Here is a 23,381-nt window from a genome sequence, read left to right on the forward strand (position 1 = left end):
TAACTTCACTATAGCTAGTAAAGCTGATCACCCAAAAACAATCGTGCGTTGCACGAATCTTGCACTGCGTAAGTGCTAGCGATATCCCTCGCACTTCACTATTACATATGCGATTAACACAAATGCGCTGAAATGCATGCACAAAATTGCGAATATGCGTTGCATATGAGTGTCATACTGGACGTGCGACTCATATGAGGACGCATCTGTCTGATCTAGTAAGAACACGCCTGCGGATCACATCGGCACGTTGCGAGGTATATGCCAGGCATATTGCTGACATTTTCCTATCTGAGATAAAGCTGTGGATACTCTTGTTCCTAATCTTCTTTGTCTTCTCGATCTCGCTTGTCGAGTCAAAATGTGGATTCCCCATAACATTTTTTTAAAATAATTTACTGTACACTTTATTTTTCTTAAATTTGTTTGGACTGAACAGTATAATTTCAAAATTAAGTCCAAAGTTACGTTACATAAATAAAAAATAATCAAATATAAATTATTATACATTTTTATCAACATAATATTATATTCCAAAAGTAACAATTGTTATATATCATTCTAATTACAGTTATTGAAAAAAATGGTAACTATTTATTACAACATAATAAAATTAATGTTATTCCCCAACACTTACAAAACAATAATAGATAATATAATATATTAATAGACTTCCGAAATAGTGGATTCAATGATAACTCAAACAAAGAAACAATATTCTCTTTACATTTTTAAAAATACGTCATTTCTATTTTGCTGTATATTTAATTTTATGGACACAAAGGAATAAGTGAGATTTTTAAGTTCAGCAAATGTTTCATGGCAGTAATTTCTGAGAAAAAAAATTACCATCTAAGTTAACATAGAATCCATTAAAAGTTTCACGATTCAGAATGAACTAGACTAAAATCGTATTTCCAAAATGTTTATACTACAATAAATGGAATAAGTACTATTTAAGTCATTTTGAAATAAAAGAAACTATTTTTTATGCTGCTATGATTTTGTTGGATTGAGAACTTCGTTTCGAGCGTTTAACATAATTTCTAAAGCATTCTTATCAACAAGGCTTTGAGCGACTTTATTTCCTAGATCTTCAGCTCCAGCAAGACTTAGACCACTTACTTTTCCTGGTGCAACACTGCAGTATAATCGAGGCTCTCTATATGGACACTTTCTGGAATTAAACGTATATTTTTGAGTACATTTAATCTTAAAGTCCTAGATAGTGAAATACCTAGATTAAACTTACTTTGGTGGTTCTCCATCGTCGTATGGTATGAAGAGTTTCTTGTCTAATGTATGCTGAATTAAAGTTTGTCCATCGAGTGACCAGACAGCACCAGTAATAGTTAAATTGTCGTCAATTAATGAAGAGGAAACTGCCACGGGAGCTGAACAACCACCACCTAAAGTTTTCAGAAATGAACGTTCACAAACACATCTGAGTGTAGTATTAACATCATACAACGGTTCAAGAAGGGATAATATTTCCCAGTCCGATTCTCTGCATTCTACGCCTATTGCACCTTGACCAACTGCATACAAGGCTTCTTCTGGTTCCAATATCTAAAAAAAGCTATAATTTAAAATCTAATTTTTTAAGGTAGTATTGTAGTTGTATTAAAAGATGGTGTGGAAATTTACCTGACTTATTCGATCGTGCCAACCCATTCTTTTCAATCCAGCTGCTGCCAAAATAATTGCTGCAAAAGGACCATTTTCATCGTCCAATTTTTTTAACCTAGTGTTTAAGTTACCACGAATATTCTCTACTTGTAAATTAGGCATATTCCTTGCTAACTGAGCAGATCTTCGCAATGAACTTGTACCAATTATGCTTCCTTCAGGCAGTGTGCTCAAGGTTTTACCTTCAAATTTTTTAGACATAACGACAGCATCTCTTTCATCTTCTCGCCTAGAAATTTTACTTTTTAAACTGCAGTACTATAATCATTGATTCATTTTTAATAAAATATAATTTTACTTAAATACGAATTTATCAGGCATTATTGTAATATGTATTTTATGTTCATAGCAATTCTCTGATAGAGCGGGTTTATAGATATGAGTGCCGAAGCTTGTAGGTCAAAATCAGACATTTCACATTTTCCAATTAGTTGTTCGTGTTGTTTTTCAAGGAGCAATGATGTAGCTTGTTATGTCTTTTCTTTTGAGTGATCTTTAACGTCTTTCATAGCACAATGTGTGTTTTTTGTATATTACCGACCGTATGTACGTGTTCCCATAATAGTAGAATTATGTAAACAAATTCCCTATATACTTAATAATACTCACTTCAGGATTGCACCTAGGATCATTCCTTTTGGCAATGTTGTCGGCAAATCTTTTAGAGAGTGAACAAGGAAATCGACTCTACCTTGTTCTAAAGCCAGCTCTAACTCCTCAGTAAAAAGAGACTTTTCTCCGATTTTTGGCAGTGATTTATCTAAAATTTTATCTCCCTTGGTTTTCATAGTAACTGTAAAACGTGAAGAAAACGTCAAACTTTCCTATGCAAGGCACGATAAACAATTTTGAAACGACTAGTTATTTTTTAAAACTAATGACCCAAATAAGTTTTCAAAACTTTTTAATATATTTCAAATTAAAAATTAAAAAAAAATAAATCGCGACCGTCTTAGTTGAAATATAATAGTTTGACTCGTGTGTATATAACGTTCAAGGTCATGTCAAAATAATTAAAATTCTAATAATCATGTTATTTTTTTAACAGTTGCCTCATCATATTTTATCATAATTGTATACCTTTCTTATCACTTAAACAAATTTTATGAATTGATTGACAATAAGGAAGTAATAAAATAATGGTTAACAATTTGTAGGGCATTTAATAGTGTTATCATTGAATAAAAATATGACAATTTAAATCTTAAATTATTCCATGTTAAATACGCGTTAAAATACAACTACAGGAAAACCCCGCAACCTGAATATTTTCCAGAATTTTTCCTCCTTCTCAAATTCTCAACCTAGCCAGCTTTCTCCACCACTACCCTACCAAAAATTGAATACTGGTGCGATACTGGTACCAGTCTTGCGGCAGTAGTGAACGATGGCAATTTTTGGTAGAGTAAAAACCAGTAATTTCAGGGCTGTATACTTTGTCTATACTTCATACGGAACAATATTCTCTACAATTTACATGCGGACATTTTAATATTTAAACAATTTTTTCTGAACCCAGCGATTTAATACTCCCAAGTTAACGTTTAAACATTCAATGAATCTTCGGGGAATTTTCGGTGCTGTGTGGGTAGTATCATAAAAACTATAATAATATATATTCTTACCAATTTCAAATTTTTTCTTGGGATATAAGTCCTTTAAGCAATTAATCACATGTTTTGTTTGAATTAAGGCCAGCTGAAAATAAAATAATGAAAATAGATAATTTAAGCTTTTAAAGCTTATTTGTTTCTAAAATAAGACTATATTCTTTAAATCTGAATCGGTGAAAAAATCACAGGTTTATTCAATAAATGAAACTCTTACTGATATAACGGTGTTTTTTACGCACAGTCGAATCAGTGAAAATTGAAAGTTAAGTTCTTCTACAGTAATCAGCTAGCAGTGAAAGAAATAATATCACTTAATCATTGTATATTTGTAAAGTATACCATTTTTTTAAATAAAAATGACTAGTCACGTTGCAGATCGTTAAGATCGCTACTATTACATACTTTTTTTTAGTCTCTTACTACACTTCGAAACCTGATTGTATGAACAAGATGTGTCGAAATATCAAATAGATAATTTAAAAAAGTCGACATTCCAGCAATTCGATTGACAAGATCGTAAAAGAATTTGTATCGAATTGCTAATTAAATAAATGTTATAGTCTCTTTTTAGTACAAATTTTAAAATCTAAATTTTGCAAGGTTTTTGATGCTTATCAAAAATGTATTTGATTAGTTACTTTTGAAATCACGTGCAAAGAACGTCATGTTTACTTTCACCAATTATTTCATCGTCTGCTTCAATACAGTGACAGTATAAGAAATGACGGATAAAATAATGATTAGAAGTTGAAATAGTCAGAACTAATACACTTTTAGGGTAGAAATTGTTAAAATTTATTTTACCTCACTATTGCGAGACCCAACACGGATCACTTCTCGTGGTTCTGAACTCGTCATATTGTTTCTTTCAGGTACAAACATAGATGTAATTACATGAATGTCACTATATTAATTAATGTAAAAAATAATGATGTCATCAAAATTTTAGACATTAATTACGGATAATCGATTTAACAATGAAGTATTTTTATTTTCTTGTTCAAAAACTGGTGGTTTGTGTGATTGAGAAAAATAAAATTTACATATTACACAGTCACTGACACTGCAGCAGAATGTGACACAGCAAACGTAAATATGAAGCACCTAACTTAACAACTCTACGCCATGATCCATGCATGCACACTACTGGCTTTTCTTTTCTGGTTGGATCATGATGACAATGTGATAACGTGATATTTGTCACATCCAGTACAGAAGTGTAAAATGTGCGCATGTAATGCACTCCTCGACCGCTAGAGAGAGCGCAAAACACGCGGTTCACTTTAAATAATTACACAGGCCGACAAGATTTACTTTCCAAAAATCAGACAATACTTTTCCGAAGGTTTTGGACGTGCTGAATCCAGCTATTCTTACTCTTTAAAACCCATTTTGAAAATTTTAAAAATCTTCATTTGTCTCTGAGTAATCGTTCATTCAATTTTCTGAGTATGGCGAATTCTTCGATATTCCAAAACTGAATAGAGGAACAGATAAAACTTCGATAATAGAGAAGAATATAACTACAAACATCTAAATTTTAAATAGTTCTGTAGATTTACGGTATAACTGAACAGAATTCGATGTCAGATTTTCAAAATTCAAAATGGCGGACGATTTTTTAAATATCAAAGAATTCGCCATACTTAAAAAATTGAATGAACGATTACTCAGAGACAAATGAAGATTTTTAAAATTTTCAAAATGAGTTTTAAAGGGAAAGAATAGCACTTTCAGATGCAATATTCAATCTACAATAAATGTTCAGTAAACTGCAGTAAATTTTCGGTGCTGTAGGTGTGGGAGGATAGAGGTACATATATAACTATCTCTCTCTTAGTTCGCGGTCTACAATGAAGAGTACCTATTCTATATGTAGTATATATTCACTGAATCATTTTCGTTATTTGAATTGACCTGTAACCTATATTATACAAACCTAGTAGAGATAGCAACATGTTTTCTGATTCCAGATTTTGTTAATTTTATTATAATATTTACATATAAAATTTGATTTGTTTGTAACTTAACATTATTAAAATACGTTAAAATGCATAAAGTTACTGTAAAGTTTTTGTTTAATGTAAGTAAAAAAATTTTGTTGCATGAAATTACTATGGGGAGTATGAGTAAATTAGCAATCATTGTTAATAATATTATAAGATTATTCATTTTTTTACAAAATATCTAGAATAAAGCTGAATAATAAAAGAAAGCTGCTTTTTAATTTACATTAAACTAATGTTTTAAAATTTTTAATATTTTGTATATTATTATTAAATTTAAAAAAACATTAAAACTACTTAAAGGGCTGTTTCTGAATTACGTTTTAGGGGTAGTTTTTAGGAAGGAATAAAAGGAAAATTTCATGAAAATTTCCCTAAAAGCGAAATGATAGTGGGGGTATACTCCTTAGGGCAAAGTCCCATTTACGGAAGCGCCTACGCGCAACTGTAAGATGGCATTTAGAGAAGTAGCCTGTATGTATTAGGTAGTTCAAGATAGGTGGGAGAAAATTCAAAATGTCGATTTACTGGTAGGAGAAAAAATTATCATTATCTGGCGGCGTAGGTGTGGAACTATGATGATCTACACTTACACCGCCAGATGGTGATAATTTTTTTCTCCCACAGTTGAGATCAGTCTTGATATTCAGAATCTATACATGAAATCCCATATGATTTTCATAAGGGTTTTTATAAAGGAACCTATATGGAATCCCATGCAGGAATCTTCAATAGGTTTATGTAAACGTCGTACTTACTTCTTTTACAGAAAAGTTTCTGTCATTCACGACCTTACAGCACAAAAATTTTAAATGATGTTGTAATTGTTGGTGCTGCAAGGACTCCTATTGGCAGTTTTCTTGGATCACTCTCCACTCTTTCTGCTACTCAACTTGGAGCAATAGCAATTCAAGTAAAACATTAACATTCATTATATTCGCATTTATTTTATAATAATTTTCCCTTTTGAAATTTGTAGAATGTTGTACAGCGATCTAAAATTACGTCAGAAAAAGTTCAGGAGGTGTTTATGGGAGAGGTTTGTCAAGCTGCCGTTGGACAAGCTCCAGCAAGACAATCTGCATTATTTGCAGGTAAGATAAGAGTCCGGCAGCCTAGATTAATACCAAGGCAGACTCGGAGTTTCGCCGAAAAGTAGATATTGCTTTAACATTGAGATATAGTCCTTTATGGGTCCAAGTATCCCAGTCGACTCTGCCGACTTAGTGCAACTTATTTGACGATATTTTAAAATATGAATATTTATATCTGTAGGTCTTCCAAAGTCAACAATTTGTACTACTATTAATAAAGTTTGCGCAAGTGGAATGAAAAGTGTTATGCTTGGTGCACAGACGTTACAATGTGGCCATAGAGACTTGATAATTGCTGGAGGTATGGAATCGATGTCTAATGTACCATTTTTTTTGAGAAGAGGTAAAACAACGTATGGTGGAATGAAGTTGGAAGTAAGATAAACATTAATTAGTAAAAACAGAGTGTTAAAAAGAATGAAGTACAACTGTCGGGTTACTTGCCATTGTAAAAAATGTTCTTAACTATTTCAGGATGGGATAGTATGTGATGGTTTAACTGATGTATATAATAAGTTTCATATGGGTAATTGTGCAGAAAACACAGCGAAAAAATTAAATATTTCACGTGAAGATCAGGACGAATACGCCTTAAATAGTTATAAAAGAAGTGCGACTGCATACGAAAATAAAATATTCGAAAAGGAATTAATTGATGTCAAAATTCCACAAAAACGAGGTCAACCAGACCTTATTATTACTGAAGATGAAGAATATAAGAAAATAAATTTGGCTAAATTTCGCCAATTACCGACTGTTTTTCAGGTAATATAATTAACTACTTATAATGAATATAATATAGCATGTATTAAATGTTTATTAATATTATTGTTTAGAAAGAAAATGGCACAGTAACAGCCGGTAATGCATCAACATTAAATGATGGAGCTGCTGCAATAGCTTTATGTACAACGGATTTTGCTAAACAGGAAAAACTTGAGCCTCTTGCAAGAATAATTGCATTTGAAGATTCTGCAACTGATCCAATTGACTTTCCAATAGCTCCAGCTTTAGGTGTTCCCAAAGTATGTTTAACAGTTCTAGCCTATTGAAAACTTCTCTAAGGATCCTATATATAGGAGTAGGATCCTTTAAACAAATTCGATGTATTAGAAAATCTGCTATACAAAAGTTCGGTTAAATTTTGTGTTTCAGCTTTTAGAAAAGGCTGGTATTAATAAATCTGATGTGGCTCTTTGGGAAATTAATGAAGCTTTTAGTGTCGTAGTTCTTGCGAATCAAAAACTTCTTGATATTGATGGTAATAAATTAAATGTACACGGTGGCGCTGTGTCTATTGGACATCCAATCGGGTAACAAAATATTTTTGATATTAAAATATTTTCAATAATTTCTTGAAATAATTTTAACATATTTCTGTAATTTTTCAGAATGTCCGGAGCTCGACTAATTGTACATTTGGTTCATGCGCTAAAAAAAGGTGAAAAAGGTGTCGCTTCAATTTGTAATGGTGGAGGCGGGGCTTCTTCAATTTTAATCGAAAAACTGTAATAGTTTTATTGGATTTACATCAAAACTGAATTTTATACATTGATGAAGATTTACACTTTTATAAAATATACAGCATTTATAATAAACTTAAGCGGAAGTCATATATGAATATTTTTTTAAGAAGAATTTTTTAGTATTACGATTAATTGTATCTATTTTCAATAAAAATCGTATTGTTTTCACTTTGAAATTTGTTCTTATTTGTACATTGATATTAACCACTTCACTGTCAAGACGTTTCAAATAGCGTTCCTTGTTGCCTGGCAAAAAATACATATACTAGAATACAAGCATTATGGATAAAAATCGGTAGGCTTGTTCCTCATTTCACCATAGATGTGTTTGAGGGACTTTAAGCTAACCTTGCATGAATGATGATTATATGCTTTGTTTGACAATGACATTAAATGAATCAAGAAAATGCAATATTACTTTTTTACAAATTTATTCAACATTTATTTATATTTATTTTTATATGTATGGCAACCATACTTGTTAGAAAATCAAAATCAAAAGCGGGAGATGAATTTACGGAATCAGCAAATGAAGAAAATAATCTTTTAGCAGAACATAAGTTGACTGTTCTTAAATCACATGGTTATACATTAGGAAAAACAATTGGTTCTGGATCATATGCCACGGTTAAGGTTAGAACAAGCTTAAATTTTGAAACTGCTTCTTACCGGAAGTTTTATATTAAATGAAATATTCTTTAAAGTTTACTAAGGGTAATAAACAGGATAATTTTATCGAGAGTGCACACACCGCTGTACCTCGTCGACAAGACTCGTTTTTATTTTAACATTTTCAAAAATAATAAATTTAATTGTCTAAACAGGTTGCACAATCAAAAAGACATGCTTCCTTAGTTGCTGTTAAAATAATTTATAAATTTCAAGCTCCTGGAGATTATTTAAAAAAATTTTTGCCACGTGAAATTGAAGTTGTGCAAGGCCTAAAACATTTAAATTTAATTCGATTCCTACAAGCCATTGAAACTACTCACCGGTTTGTTATTTTTGTTTATTTCTTTCACTTTTAATCTCCGTTCTATAACCTTCTATCGCTTTCTATCTCCTCTCTATTTATTGAGATTTCTTTCGCTTTTAATAACCGTTTTTCTATAACTTTTAACCTCTGTTCTATAAACTTCTATCAACTATCTTTACTCTATGATTACTAATGAAGAAGTGTTATCATGTTATCATGTTAGCATTTTCTCCTGTCTTAATATATATTTTACAGGGTATATATTATCATGGAATATGCACAAAATGGAACTTTGCTTGACGTTATAAGACGTGATAAACAGATTGACGAAACTCGAAGTCGACAATGGTTTAAAGAATTAGTGGAAGCAGTTTATTATTGCCACAATCGTGGAGTAGTTCACAGGTAATAATATCTTAACTAAAAGTTGTGAGATTAAATAAATTTCGGGAAGAATTTATCACAAAAAATAACTTACCCATAATGCAAGAATTGATGTTCCTCGAGCTCTCATAAAGCCGGTAGCATCGTACAAATTTCTAACCTGACTTCAGTCTAGCGTACGTGAGTGCTCCTTGTCGTCTACACAAAAGGCGCGAAATAAGTTTAAATTTAAAATTATAATCGCAACGTTATAAGATAAATTCCTCTGAGTTAGCATAAGTAAAATAGTTTGAATTTAATTTCCTTTATTCATTTTAGAATATTTTGTAGAGACATCAAATGCGAAAACCTTTTAATGAACCAGAACTATGTCATCAAATTATCAGATTTTGGATTTGCGCGAAGTCAAATGAAGCCTAAAAACGGAGTACCTTTGTTAAGTGAAACATTTTGTGGAAGTTATGCTTATGCTTCACCAGAAATTCTTAAAGGAATCCCTTATCAACCTCAACTATCAGATGTGTGGTCAATGGGAGTAGTTCTTTTTGCCATGGTATTTGGTCAATTACCGTTCGATGATACAAATTATAGTCAACTTCTAAAGGTTTTTACATACATTTTTACATATTTATGCTGAACATGTACAATTTCTTGTTCAGGATTTGATCAGAACAGGTTGGAGTTCAGCTACTGAACTTGAACAAGAATATGTTGAAGATTTTGTATAGGAACCAAATAAAATATTTTTGATGATGAATAATAAAAATTATATTTTAGCAGGTGCAGAAAAAAGTGATTTTTCCTAAAGAATCTACAGTTACAGAATCTTGTCGCCTATTAATTTCACGCTTATTAGTTGCGCAACGTATTCGTTTGAATGTTGAGGACATACGTTATGATACATGGTTAACACTACAATAAATGTACAGAAAAACAAAATTATGGTTAGAATAAAATAATATACAACATATGAGGACTGTTCTAATATTTTATACAAATTGACATGGTACTTATAATTGTGTATAAACGGCTTTAAAAAATTCACCCGAAAAAGATGTCACATTTTGGACGTTTTACTGTAAATTCCACATGGTAATTCCGAACTCTGGCGACTACATCAACACAGGTTAGGCTCTTACACTTTTGGAGCTAAATATTAACTATTGATATTAATGCATTGATAATAAAAGTTTGTTTATAATTATCGTACACTTTGTCTAAGCAAGATTTTCTTACTGTTTCAAGAGTATATTAGACGATATAAAGCATTTAGGACGTTAAATGTCATGAAAAACTAACCTATCAAATATTGGCGTTTAACGCTTTCTTACATACAGAGATACAGAGCACCCTTCAACTATTTTTTTGTCAGTTTAAAATTTTTTTAAAATTGTTTTTTATCCATAACTTTAAAAAATGTATTGATACCTATAGATATTTTTCTTTAATTTTGTATAGTTTTTCAAGGCGCATCTTTTGAGTTATTAGCGAACATTCTACTGTTATTTTATCCAGAGTTGTTAACATAAAATTAAAAATTTTTGAAAAACCTGATTTTTTGCATTATTTTTTTAGAATCGAATAAGATCAATAGTTCTAACATATGAAACAATGAGAAACGAGGACAATATTATGAATTTTTTGCGTTCTACAGCCCATAATATTAACATTTAATCGAGCATATATGCGAATTATATTCGGTTAAATAAAATGTTCTTCTCTCTGAGACCTCGCGACAACTGTTTGGTTTGCAATACTAGCAGTCACGATCTGTATCATTTTCCGACTGTTTGTCCTCATTTCGATGACATCAGAATATTTTTTTCCCTGATATTCTGTCTAATGATTGCCATGAGTCATTTTGGAAAAATATACTTTCTACTTCAAGGACTACAATAATAAAAAAATTTGTTTTAATGTTTATGAAAATGGTTGAGGTTCAGAGTGCTTAAAAATACTCCGTCTTCAAAAGTTTTAAAAATTATTGTACTAACAAATGAATTTTTACATTTTTTCCAGGGTTTAAAGATAATGAATTCTGGTGCTATATTCAGCTAAAGACAATAAAGTTAAAACTAATTATTTCTAAATTATATTACATGATTTTATGATAATTTATTAAGAATAATATTCTTTGAAAATGAATAGTGACTATACTAGTTCTGAAGATGAGTCTGTAATAGAAGCTTTAAAAGAAGCCACTGATGAAAATTTTTTAAAAGAATCATTTTTTCATAAACCATTTTCGAAATGTGTGGAAAAAAAAGGTATTAAATTAAAAGTTACTTACAAAAATGTTGTAGTTTTGAGAACGTTTTCATATAAAAAGTTTACATCAAATTTTTTTAAAAATGAATTTATATAGGTATTGATATATGTATTTTTCAGAGTCTTCAACAAATACACGTGAACAAAAAACTATTCCATCCAATTTGACAAAGAAGTCAGAGCTCAATTTATTTGGAGTCTCAGATTTTTTCCAGGAACATGTTGCTGGCAGGCTAAGCAAATTATTAGAGAAGTATTACTCTTTAAATATGAATTATTAGAAATTTTTATTCCTTAAATTAATAATTGTATATATCATTTATTGAATATTTTTTATTTTATTGAAGGAATATTCAATTTATTGACGATTATCAAAATCTACACTTCACTACAAAAGGAGAAGAATTAAAATTAAAACTTGGAATTAAATTGTTAAGCCGGTTTGATACAATAACGCAAGACGAAGAAGTTAGTGGCGTTGAAAACAAAAGTTCTTTTGTGCAGAACAAACGTCCTAAAAATGTATTACATAAAGATGATGCTGAATTGTGCAAAATAAAAATTAAAGAAGCAGCTGTGTCCCCTGAAAGAATTTTATCAAAATGTGATACAAAGGCTTGGTTTATTAAAAAACATGAAGCCGATTTTAAATATAAAAAATTATCAAATGGAACTTTGGTTGAACAATAAAGATTTTTGAACTAACCATTTTATGTAGCATTTATTTAAGTAATAATAACTCTCGAAGTTATTGACTAATTAGTCCTCTCGCTTCTAAAACTGTACCTCCGTTAGTTAGTTAGTTAGTGTAAATAAATAAAAATAAATATACCTTATTTATAAAAGAATTTTTATTGAGCATATAGTAAAGTACAAAAGAGATATGATTATAGTATGTTTTAATCTTCACCACCTCACAAGAATGTGATCTCCATCTTGAATCGAATAATAGCTGAGTTTTTGAAGAGGTTTATCGAGAGGTATCTCTACTTTTGATAACTATCACAAATTATTTAAATTAGTATATAAGTTTAAATATTTAAAATATGATATACTTTATGAAGTTTCTAAATCTAACTTACTTCTTGTTGGACAAAAGAAAGAGTTGGTATTTTTCCGCAAGTTTTAAAAAGTCTTTGAGCAAGACCAGTTACTTTTTGCACATCCATATCTTTCAATAGTTTTCTTTTTATTCCTTTCGACTGTGCTGGATCATCAGGACATGCAAATTCAACAGAAATAACATTGGAAATCATTGCCATGTCTGTTTTTGAGGTAGGAATGTCCGCTACTCCATATTCTATAAATAAAAACTAATGGAAAAGTTGTACATTTATATTTTAAATGCGAAACCTACTTTGAACTAAAGCTGGATATCTAGGATGATTGTTTAAGAACTTAATTCTCTTTTCAGAATCATTTTCCGATTCAATCCATTCTTTAGCAAACATTTTTAAATAATCATTTTCGGCTCCTGATCTTTCTGTGTAGAAAATTTCTGTACTATTTAACAATTTCAAATTTGATATCCTAGCTATTATTAATTGTCGTGTTGTTTCAAAACTTTCCTTCCTTAGAATTGGATTTTCTCTAAATTTTAAATCTTCTAAACATTTTAATTTGTCCAATTCACTTACTGAATTCCACTATAGAAAATAAATGAAGATTTTATCAGTAATTGGATTGGGATACTGATTTATTGATAAAATAAATGCTCTTACCTCTGATATATTATTATTAGATATATGCATTTGTTTCAAGACTGAAAAGTAGTTGGTTTTTTCATTTGAATTTTCAATGGGAAATCTTATGAACAGTAGTTTGTTACAATTCAGATTAATGGATTCTAAGCTGTAAAGCAGTCATCATTAAAATTTTTACCTGAAGTTCAATTCAGCAAACAAAAAAGAATTCAGACGAATTAATACGAATTGACTTATAACCTTTAGGAATCCCGCTTAGTGAAAAATACAAATTGAAAATCTAGATTCTCTATTTGAATATCAGTCAGCGGATTTAATGCGAATTCGCTAAAAGTTAGTTCATTTCAAATAGCCTGAATTTCTTTTTTTTGGGAGGGAATGTAAAAATATTAAATTACAAACCATGGTAAACATCCCAGTTTTAAAATTTCATCCCAACAGTGAATCTCATTTTCCTCTAAGGTTAAACTAGTTAATTTCATACAGTTAAATTCTTGAAGTTCTTTTATCAAATTAAAAGAAACAGAAAGAATTTTTAAGCCAGGAAATATATTTATACAATGATTAACATCATTTGAGGTATAATTCATTTTCGTCATCGTTAAATCAGTTACAGATGTAAAGGCATGTTTTAATTCATTCAACTCTTCTTCATCAACAATTAAATTATTTTCACTAAAAAAATGCGTTTTCTTTAAAAATCACAATGTTTTGTCATCATATGGCAGCGGTTTTTATATAATAGTAATTATGTTAGATTTCATAATACATTAAATCAGGCCTGTCCCAATACTTCTCCTCCCGCACTTTATAGCCCCCATTGTTCCAACTTACCTTCACACGTTGTTTGGCGCGGAAGGTGAAGAAGGAACTCCGTATATGTTTCATGGTGTAAGGGGTGAGAGACGATTTCCCACCAACAGCTTTGTTCCGGGAGCAGATTTTGGACAGGCCTGTATTAAATAATTATTTCTTTTATGTTTAAATGACTAATTATAAACACAATAAATATTATTCGTTTATCCCCTTTTAAAATTGGAAAATCCCTATAGTTGCAGGTGATCATGATCTACAACATTATTTACGGTAATTTAAAGTTTAAAACTTTATTAATATTCTTACCTAACATTGAGCCTTTTTAAATGAACTAGTTGAGAGACTATTTCAGCAACTGCCTTCCACGAACAGATTAAATTTTTTGATAAATCTAATTCGGTTATATTAGGTGACAATTTAATTAATTCATCGGGATCTCCAGCATTGCTAACACATTCTCCCCTCAAACAAACTACTTCTAAATTTTCAAATTTACTTTGTTTCTTGTTTACTTTTGAAAATCCAACCATTTCCATGAAAGGTGCATTTATTTCTTTCTGTAAACTAGACAATTTGTTTCTGTCAATACCAGCTAAATCGTCGTTGACCAGACCATATTTCATTTTAATGGCATCAGGACAAGATATTCCAAATTTCACTTTTTCTAAGCGTACAAAAGACCCTGAGTTTGGATGCCTAAAAATAGCCGAAATATTTATAATTTAATTTAGGTATCTTTTAGATATCTGACGGCACACTCTGGGGAATCTTTTCAAGTGAGTAGAATATAAAGGAGCGCATGATTATTCCATAATGTGAATTAGTTAGAATTTTCATTTTATAAAATTTTACACTCTAAATCTGAATCAGTGGAATTTATGTGTTTCTATTTAGTGTTTAATCAAATTTAAATTAACCAGAATTTATACTTAACAGAATAACTATAGATATTTATTAGTTTACGTGTTATCTGGGTTGTAATTACCATGTTTTGAAATATTCCACATCTTTGTAAGTTCCACCGTGCTTTCCACGAGAAAAATCATCCCAATCAATACCCAACCAAATTCCCTTTGTATTTTCTACTGGACCAACATATTTTAATGTACCACAATATCCATCACACAATATTCGACTACCAATCATGTGGTCTTTATCCTCTACCATCTTTTTTAAGATTACTGAAAATATAGGTAAAGTAGCAGATAGATAGATGTCAAATTCTATCATTTCGAAATTAATATTTTACAAATTAAAAATGAGCGTATACAGTAATAGCCCCTTTAGTACCAGAACAGTCCCGGTGACGGTAATTACTTTCTTATTAAAAATTTTAATTACTCATTTACGTAAAAATTGCAAAAAACGATTTTTTAGGTTTTGAGGTTTGTAAGCGTTTAGGCATACTTTGTACTAACTTTGACACAGATTGTTTGTTTTTATTGTTCCAAACTTGTAAAAGTTTTTCTTTTAACACTGTTTTGCTTGTTATATCGTATTTCTTCAAGTTTCTTTCAACTTCTGCATCACTCACACAAGACTAATAAAATGTAAGGAAATTTATATTGTAGAATTTAACTGTGTAGAATTTTACGATAATTTTCATTTTTTAAATAAATTTGTGTAGAGTTTAACGGTGTGTAATTTAACTGTGTGGAATTAAATAAAATGAATTTTATTTTTAAATATAAACGTGTGTAGAGTTTGACGGTGTGCAATTTAACGTGTAGAATTTAACAAATAAATTGTGCAGAGTTTAAACTGTGTAGAATTTAACATTGTACAGTTTAACATGTAGAGTTTAAATGTGTAGAATTTGATCTGCGTCAATTTTTTTTACCAAATCAAGGAATATTGACATTTTTAATATGGTACAATCACTTGTTTATGTAAAAGTGACACATTAAAAGTGGATAATAATCATTCTCTCTTTCAAACAGGTAAAATTCCTATTTATGGTAAAATTTAATTTAAAATGAAAAATTATATTTTACTGTATTTCATTTTACTTACGTGCCGTTATGTGTCAAATGAATTTTTGACGTAAATGATGATTAATACTTTTGATTATATTATCTTAACCACTGCAAAATCTAACTTTAATTATATTCAATTTTAATTCCATCATAAAAGGAGTGATTAATCTAAATACTTCTTTTTTATTGGCCTACTGGTGATCAGATGTTCATTTCTAAAATCTAAAAAAGTAGTCTAAAACTAACGTAAACATCAGCAGTGAGAAACAGAGTTGAAAAAGTAAACTAGAAAAGTAAAACGTTCGAAATGCGACACTTTGCAGGTGAGGTTAGGGTGCTGTCACACCTCTTTCGTAAAAAAGGAGCTATAGAAAATATATTTTTGTATAAATAATTTTAAAAAATAAAAATTACTTATGTAACATAAATATGAACATTCTTTAATAAATAATAATTATCATTGTATGAATAATAGTAAAATATAATAATAAATAATAAAATATTCAAAATATAACAATACTTATTAATTTTTATTAATTAAATTTTTTTAATTTTCTTTCTAAATATTTTCTACATAATATTTTTTTTACAATCGTTACTGCTTGTGATTTAAAACTAAGCGCCGTTATGTTTATTTACGTCGAGGTGTGGTTCGGCTGCGCTTGGATCTATTCAACTGAAACGTTTATGGTTCTATGAAGTTAGCTCTCTATGAACAGTCGGTTTTACACACAGACGTGACGTCATGCTAGTCCAGTTGGGTTAGGTTTTTGTGCTAAAAATTAATAAAAATTTTTTTTAGGATACTTAATTTAGCTAGTTATTTCATTGATATTAGAATTTGTGCTGTCGAGTTAGTGATAAACTTATTTTATTTTTGAGGTCAGTTTGATTAAAGGCTTCCTTTACAAGACATTGTACATGACATTTTAAGGAAAAATGAGTCAACATGATGGTATGTATTCTCTTGTATATTTACGTTAAATGTCTGCTTTCAAGTTTAGGTCATGTCTATCTTAATGGAGAATATTTACATTTTTTTACACAATTATAATAAATAACTTGTCATATAAAGTGTGTTAATCATTTTTATTCTCTTTGTCAAAAGTTGCGCAATTTAGCTCGATTTTATATATTTTTATTATATATTTTATAATAAAAATTCATAATATATTTTATGAATTTATAAATATTTTTAATGTAAAAGTTTGATTTTCTTGACTTTTGTTAATTTATCTAAATTATTCTAACGTATGTCAATGTATTTATACTCATGACAATTAACAGTATATCTATATATGTATATAGTGAAACGATACCATCTACATTATATAAACATAAATTTTTAAAAAATTAAAAAATCAATATATTAACAATCCTAAGTAGTTAATGAAATTTAATTTTAAATAGTCATTTCCGCTTTTTTATGAAAATCATCAAGTACATTTTTATGTACTGCATTTTATTAAATGGAGCATGCGCTGAAAAACATGAAAAGCCTTGAAAGCATTTTTAGTTTATTATGAAAAAAATAAATTTCGTTTAATAGTAATTCTTCCAAAAATATTACATTTGCATGCCCTTAAGAATTTTTAAATAATTTTTAAAAATTTACATTAATATTTCATTAGTCCGTTACTTTTTTTTAAATTCTGCAAAAAAAATTGTACAGATTATTTAATATTCTTTTTAAATTTAAAATTTAAAAATTCACTTTATGCATATTTTTCAAAAGCTTTTTTATTGTTAGAAAATTATGTAAAAAATTTGAGTTGATTTTGATGTTATGCTAGTTATATGTTATTTTTATAAGTATCTAAGTCAGAAAAAAAAATCAAATTTGTATTTTGAGGATTTTCTTCTATTCAATTCAATTTTCGAGCGATTAGTTAAGATTTGTACAAGTTATCGTGGGGACAAAAAAGTGTCTACAGACAGACAGACGGACAGGTTTTCAAAACCTATTTTTTGGCATCAGGAGGTCTCAAAACATGGAGATTTACTGGAATTAGAAAAAGACTAGAATCGACCAAAATGAGATTCATTTTGATCGATTTTGGACTTTTTCTTTTTTTCATTTATGATGAGAATGTATGTGCAATGGATATATGGGTCAATCCATTATATTTCATCTAATGCCATAGCAGCCTATTTTTAGAAAGATATTAATTCGTAATAATCATCGTTTTCTATATCCGTACAATTTATATTTGACAATTATTTAATAAATGTTTATATACATATATAATATATATTTTTGAAAAGATATAATTGTTTTAACTTTCTATATACTAGCGTAATGACTATAATTCCCTAACAGCATCCGGATATTCAAGATATCCTACGTATGACCTAGGGATAACTGGAAAGTCGGATATCAATAGGATGTCTCAGAGATAACCGGAAAGTAGGATATCCTTAGGGTGTCTTAAAAATATCCTGAGGACATCTTAGGTCGAAGCTCATGGTGACTATCCCTCTAGGAAGCTCGATGCAAAATAACCTACTCAGAATACCCTCCATTTCCAAAAATCCAGAATCTCTTCTACTAAGAGGCAATGAATCCGTTCTAATTCCACAAACGCTTGTCCCCAGTATTGATGTCTAACTTCCGCAAACGCTGAACATTGATGTAGAATGTGAATCGATGATTCTTCATGCGATTCATACAATCTATACCTAAGTGACACTTGTCTACCCATTTTGTGCTGATGGTAGTTGAGTAAGAACAAACGAACCATATAGACTGAGAATCAGTAATTCTGTTTTATTAAATGTTGATAAAACAGATGAACTGGTTCAATTAGTAAAAAAAGTTACTGTCAATCAATGAAATTCTACTGAACAAACAACAGATTTTAACTGCCAATTAGTCATATTTCACTGATCAAAATAAAGAAACTCTTCCACCAGAATGACTGTGAATCAGTCATATTTCCCTAATTGTCAGTGGTATTTCACTGATTTGAATTTGAGTGTTGCCTTGAGCGCATACTTCTCGTTGAAGAATTCTTGGACCGTACTTGTTTAGGTATACAGTGTGTGTTGTGGCCACATGGCGAATGGAATTTTATATTGTATGAAATAAGAGAATAGAACAAATATTAAATTATATAAATCACGATTGAGAAAAGAAAATTATTATTGATATTAAAGATGTCGACAAACAAAACTGTATAAGTAGATTCTTTAATAAAAACATTAATTAGACGTTCATTGTTCTGGGTTCCCCCAATTTCACCCTCCCTTTAGGAGAGCCCCAAAAATCGTAGAAAAACATTATAATCCCTGTACAAGATCTTAAACATTTTCTTTTACAACTTTAGCAGCTAAACTTCTTCAGTTCTGGTCAGTTCCTATACACAAAATTGTACAGCTTAAGAAATTGAAACAAGCTCATGTGTCTATATTTTTCTGCAATATTCAGCGTAAATTATTTTTAAAAAAGTTAAAATTTATAGCGGAAGAACGTAATGATTTATTGTTAACATTGACATTTATGTATTTCAGGTGTAAGTTGTGATTCTTGTATGAAAGCTAATTTTCGAGGTCGCAGATATAAGTGCCTGGTGTGTTACGATTACGATCTATGTGCAAGTTGTTATGAAAGAGGTGCTAGTAGTACTCGCCATCTTACTGATCATCCAATGCAGTGTATACTTACAAGAACTGATTTTGGTAATTTCAAAAAAACTGGTTTTGTTATTTTTTTAAATGTTATTATTTTTTTTATAAATAAATAAATTTTTATAGAATTATATTATGGAGGAGAAGGTATAAGCGTTGAACAACCTCAATCATTAACTTGTCCTTACTGTACAAAGATGGGATTTACAGAAGCCACATTACAAGAGCACGTTACTGCTGATCATCCAGATACATCTTTTGAAGTGGTATAAATAAATATATCCGAATATAAATTTTTATTTTTGTCCCCACAGGTACAAGAATAATAATAATAAACGATTGAACATTTCCATGAAAATTATTCTTAGGTTTGTCCTGTTTGTGCATCTTTACCTGGTGGAGATCCAAACCATGTAACTGAAGATTTTGCTGGCCATTTAACATTGGAACATCGCAGCGGGCCCAGAGATTTAATGTCGTTCTTAGATGAATCTGCATCCACAAGACCCAGTGTACGTCGAATGCCTCATCCTTCTAGAGGTGTAGGTGGACCTCGTACTCGAAGGTAAATTCTAAAGTGATTCAGTTTTTTAAATATCTCTAATACAATAGGTAATTTCAATATTTTAATGATCCAGTAGAAAAGTTGATTAATATCGATCGTATTCCTAAAATTCAGTGTAAATTTTAATTTTTAGAACAAACATGCACTTTAGTTCATCTGGAGGGCTTAGTCCAAGTAATAGAGAAGGTATTGATCCCATTGCTGAATTATTATCTCAATTATCAGGAGTACGCCGAACTGGCAGCAGTCAAAGTTCATCTGCCCCATCGCAACTACAACAATTACAAATGCAATTACAATTAGAACGTCAACAAGTTCGTGTATGTGTATATATATATAAATATTAATTGAGTTTAACAGTAAAATAAATTTAATTCTGAAGAATATAGATCTTACATCAAATTATTTTATAGGCTGCAAGACAACAATTGGAACGTTTACCTAGAAGACAAACTCAAGTAATTGGTTCTGTTAATAGCGGAGGTGGAAGTAGTGCCGGTCACACTACAACAATGGCCACTGTTTTAGCTAATAATACCGTTACTTCCAATAATGTGTCTAGTAACAGCAATTCAGTTTCATTCTGCACCACATCTTCTACATTGCAAAATTCTACTTTCTTAATACCAAGGTAAATACTTTTTTCAGTATTTAATTTTTTTCCATATTAAAAATAGAAAAAAAGAAAAAAATAATTACGTTTTTTACAGATGTATTACCACGACGCTTTCGGATTCCCAATTACATACCATTGAACGTGAAAGTGCAAATCGAAGTTTGTTTGCTCGGGAATTAGTAGTTAGTACGCTTACTCAAGCTCTTTCGGATTTAATAGAGAATCAGATTACACCTCAAAGAGGAACGTTGCCTAACTCTAATAATGTATTAACAAAAAGTAGTCGGGATACCTTAAGTACGTGTCCAGACGTTAAATCAAGAGAATCATTAAACTCCAATCAAGAAACTAAAACAGGACAGTCAACTGCAGTTAGCAACGAACAATTAGTGCATTCTTCTAGCCTTCAACATGAAACTGATAATAGCGAAACAGAATTATCTTCAACTCTTAACGAAGTTGTGATACAAAATGCATCCATTGTTCAGGCGTTGAGACACAGCGTAGCACCTCAAGCAATGGTAAATAGTTTTTTCCTTTAATTATCTCTCAAAAATTACAATTACCTGAAATAAAAATCTTTTATGATTGACACTTTGTTAACTTTACTTTAGTGCTGGAAGCATTGATAAATCTGGAACATCCAGTAGAGTTTTGCTGGTTCTAGCAAGATATTCACGTCTTTTACAGGTACAGCACAGAGCCGCAGGCAAATTATCTCCGCCGACGTAATTAGTAATAACAGTAGAGCTGCAGCCGAATTGCGTCTCGAGGGGTGGCAGGTAGATATTGAATTGCGTGCCGCGGTCCAAATGGGTTGGAAAATGTGAGCACCACTGGCCTCAAGACTTTTTTTAAGTTTTCTTTACAAAAAAAATTAAAAAATGAAATACAACGATGGGCATGCTTCAAAAAAATGTGCAAGGCATTCGTTAAAATTAATGAAAAATATGATATAGTTGAAAGTAATTTAAATCACAATCACGAACCGAACAGTGAAAAATAATAAATCGGCAAAAATTAAGCAATAGTTTAAAGCGAAAAGTTGTCGACTTTGGATATAAAAACAAATAAAAATGAAAATTTCTTTATGGTAAATGATAAGTCGAATAATATAGTTTTATGTTCAACTGCAAGTATCACTTTCAATTACTTATACATTGTGATAAGCTGCCAGTCCTAAGCCTGGATGGATGCTGATTCCACACTCACCGAGTCGCTACGCTTTTCCATTAACGGACCGCTCGCGCAGTTTCAGGTGAGTGTAGAATCAGCAAGAGTGTGAAGGAAAAGGTTTGACAGTCGGCACGCAATTCGATTGGGAGGGGATCATACCTGTGATTTGGGACGCAATTCGGGCTCACCGAACACTAGTCATATCACTTTTCAATAATTGACCTTTTATAATAATCATTACCTTTTGTTTTCGAAAACACAAGAAACACACGTTGTGTCGATTTTCACTGTGACTGAGAGCTTTGTGTGGCATTTTATACTATGAAAGACGTTACAGATTACTCAAAAGAAAAGACATAACAAGCTACATCATTCCTCCTTCAAAAACAACACGAACAACTAACTGTTTCACTGTTATGACAAAAAAATTCTCAGATACAGTTGTACTTTTTTCCGTGCATATAACAATTCTTCCAATTCTCCTCTTCCGTAGAGGAGGATAAAAGGGAAACCCTAATTGTATTTGCACCTGGTCTACAGCTATCTGCTATTCCCTCTTAAAGTCATCTAAAATAAGAACAAGGGTGGACAAATATTTTATAATTATTTTTATAAAATGTTTGTAGGTTTTACAACAATCAGTATCCCCTCCAGTGAGGAATACGGGAACTGGAACAATCAGAGAACAAATATCTGCTCCTGCAGCTGCTTACATAAGAGGCGGTGTAAGTTCAGTTGGCGTGACAGGAGGTTCTCGCAGAAAGCCTGTTAGATCTATGGATGGAAGAAATCAGTCTACGGACCCACCACCACCACATTAATTTTGATTTAATAGATGGTAATAAAGAAAAAAAAAAGAAAGAAAACATTAAAAAAGGATGAGAAAAAGAAAAAAAAACCCTTTAGCGCTAGTCCTAGTATCGTTTAAAACACCTTACTGTTGTTATTATATTATTACTTATTGGCTATTTTCCCGTCAATTTGTACTGCTATATCTCTGTAATTCCGTGTTATTAATCCTAACAAGTTATTTCATGCAATACGATAAGTGTTCCAACAAGGATGCATATTGTGGGTAAATTACCATCGGGTTATGTATATACAGCTCTTATTGTCAAGATTGTCTGAGAAAAGCCTCTTATAATTTATAATTTTATTGAATCACCTTTTAATCACAATTATATTTTCATATATGGCTGGTTAATTTTTATCAATTTCTGTTGAGTTATATAACTTTAATGCTTAGACGAGTATAATTAACTAAATGATTGCGTGAAGAGCCAAGTATAATTAATAACATATAAACAGAGATTTGTCATGTGAATAAAAACACCCTTTCACAAATA

General features: G+C 30.5%; 6 protein-coding genes across 10 annotated transcripts; 4 read left to right on the forward strand and 2 right to left on the reverse strand.

Moving 5' to 3' along the window:
* Nucleotides 1-495: 495 nt before the first annotated feature.
* On the reverse strand, nt 496-4,479 carry LOC127289367 (porphobilinogen deaminase). The gene is made up of 6 exons (XM_051317264.1): nt 4,107-4,479; nt 3,315-3,387; nt 2,299-2,482; nt 1,648-1,918; nt 1,253-1,569; nt 496-1,177 (listed from the first exon to the last, which is right to left on the reverse strand). Exons 1-6 carry the CDS (start codon nt 4,182-4,184, stop codon nt 997-999), a joined length of 1,104 nt encoding a protein of 367 aa, XP_051173221.1. The 5' UTR covers nt 4,185-4,479; the 3' UTR covers nt 496-996.
* A 738-nt stretch (nt 4,480-5,217) lies between these two features.
* LOC127289357 (acetyl-CoA acetyltransferase, mitochondrial) lies at nt 5,218-8,104 on the forward strand. Its single transcript, XM_051317253.1, has 8 exons — nt 5,218-5,385; nt 6,078-6,221; nt 6,288-6,402; nt 6,584-6,777; nt 6,877-7,167; nt 7,239-7,427; nt 7,558-7,715; nt 7,794-8,104. The coding sequence occupies exons 1-8, from the start codon at nt 5,353-5,355 to the stop codon at nt 7,912-7,914; spliced, it is 1,245 nt and encodes a 414-aa protein (XP_051173210.1). The 5' UTR covers nt 5,218-5,352; the 3' UTR covers nt 7,915-8,104.
* Nucleotides 8,105-8,214: 110 nt separating this feature from the next.
* LOC127289395 (testis-specific serine/threonine-protein kinase 3-like) lies at nt 8,215-10,258 on the forward strand. 2 transcript variants are annotated; one of them, XM_051317319.1, is made up of 5 exons: nt 8,215-8,561; nt 8,753-8,922; nt 9,160-9,309; nt 9,607-9,892; nt 10,066-10,258. In XM_051317319.1, exons 1-5 carry the CDS (start codon nt 8,322-8,324, stop codon nt 10,207-10,209), a joined length of 990 nt encoding a protein of 329 aa, XP_051173276.1. In that variant the 5' UTR covers nt 8,215-8,321; the 3' UTR covers nt 10,210-10,258. The 2 variants fall into 2 exon arrangements, with proteins under 2 accessions (XP_051173276.1, XP_051173285.1); XM_051317328.1 differs by having other exon boundaries at nt 9,619-9,892.
* An 11-nt stretch (nt 10,259-10,269) lies between these two features.
* LOC127289455 (uncharacterized) lies at nt 10,270-12,262 on the forward strand. 3 transcript variants are annotated; one of them, XM_051317398.1, is made up of 4 exons: nt 10,270-10,414; nt 11,308-11,555; nt 11,677-11,809; nt 11,904-12,262. In XM_051317398.1, the coding sequence occupies exons 2-4, from the start codon at nt 11,429-11,431 to the stop codon at nt 12,244-12,246; spliced, it is 603 nt and encodes a 200-aa protein (XP_051173355.1). In that variant the 5' UTR covers nt 10,270-10,414; nt 11,308-11,428; the 3' UTR covers nt 12,247-12,262. The 3 variants fall into 3 exon arrangements, with proteins under 3 accessions (XP_051173355.1, XP_051173363.1, XP_051173373.1); XM_051317406.1 differs by having other exon boundaries at nt 10,414-10,477; XM_051317416.1 differs by lacking the exon at nt 10,270-10,414 and adding an exon at nt 10,543-10,655.
* A 123-nt stretch (nt 12,263-12,385) lies between these two features.
* Nucleotides 12,386-16,321, reverse strand: LOC127289348 (tubulin-specific chaperone E). 2 transcript variants are annotated; one of them, XM_051317230.1, is made up of 8 exons: nt 16,089-16,319; nt 15,061-15,256; nt 14,382-14,771; nt 13,662-13,934; nt 13,278-13,407; nt 12,914-13,202; nt 12,639-12,856; nt 12,386-12,555 (listed from the first exon to the last, which is right to left on the reverse strand). In XM_051317230.1, exons 2-8 carry the CDS (start codon nt 15,240-15,242, stop codon nt 12,463-12,465), a joined length of 1,575 nt encoding a protein of 524 aa, XP_051173187.1. In that variant the 5' UTR covers nt 15,243-15,256; nt 16,089-16,319; the 3' UTR covers nt 12,386-12,462. The 2 variants fall into 2 exon arrangements, with proteins under 2 accessions (XP_051173187.1, XP_051173196.1); XM_051317239.1 differs by lacking the exon at nt 12,386-12,555 and having other exon boundaries at nt 12,635-12,869; nt 16,089-16,321.
* A 440-nt stretch (nt 16,322-16,761) lies between these two features.
* LOC127289514 (E3 ubiquitin-protein ligase KCMF1-like) lies at nt 16,762-23,381 on the forward strand. The gene is made up of 8 exons (XM_051317489.1): nt 16,762-17,006; nt 19,562-19,729; nt 19,805-19,944; nt 20,047-20,243; nt 20,377-20,563; nt 20,657-20,874; nt 20,954-21,380; nt 22,662-23,381. The coding sequence occupies exons 1-8, from the start codon at nt 16,991-16,993 to the stop codon at nt 22,854-22,856; spliced, it is 1,548 nt and encodes a 515-aa protein (XP_051173446.1). The 5' UTR covers nt 16,762-16,990; the 3' UTR covers nt 22,857-23,381.

This window comes from Leptopilina boulardi, unplaced genomic scaffold (genome assembly GCF_019393585.1).
Source record: "Leptopilina boulardi isolate dan_hultmark-lab unplaced genomic scaffold, ZJU_Lbou_2.1 LbouV2_123, whole genome shotgun sequence".
Taxonomy (NCBI): domain Eukaryota; kingdom Metazoa; phylum Arthropoda; class Insecta; order Hymenoptera; family Figitidae; genus Leptopilina; species Leptopilina boulardi.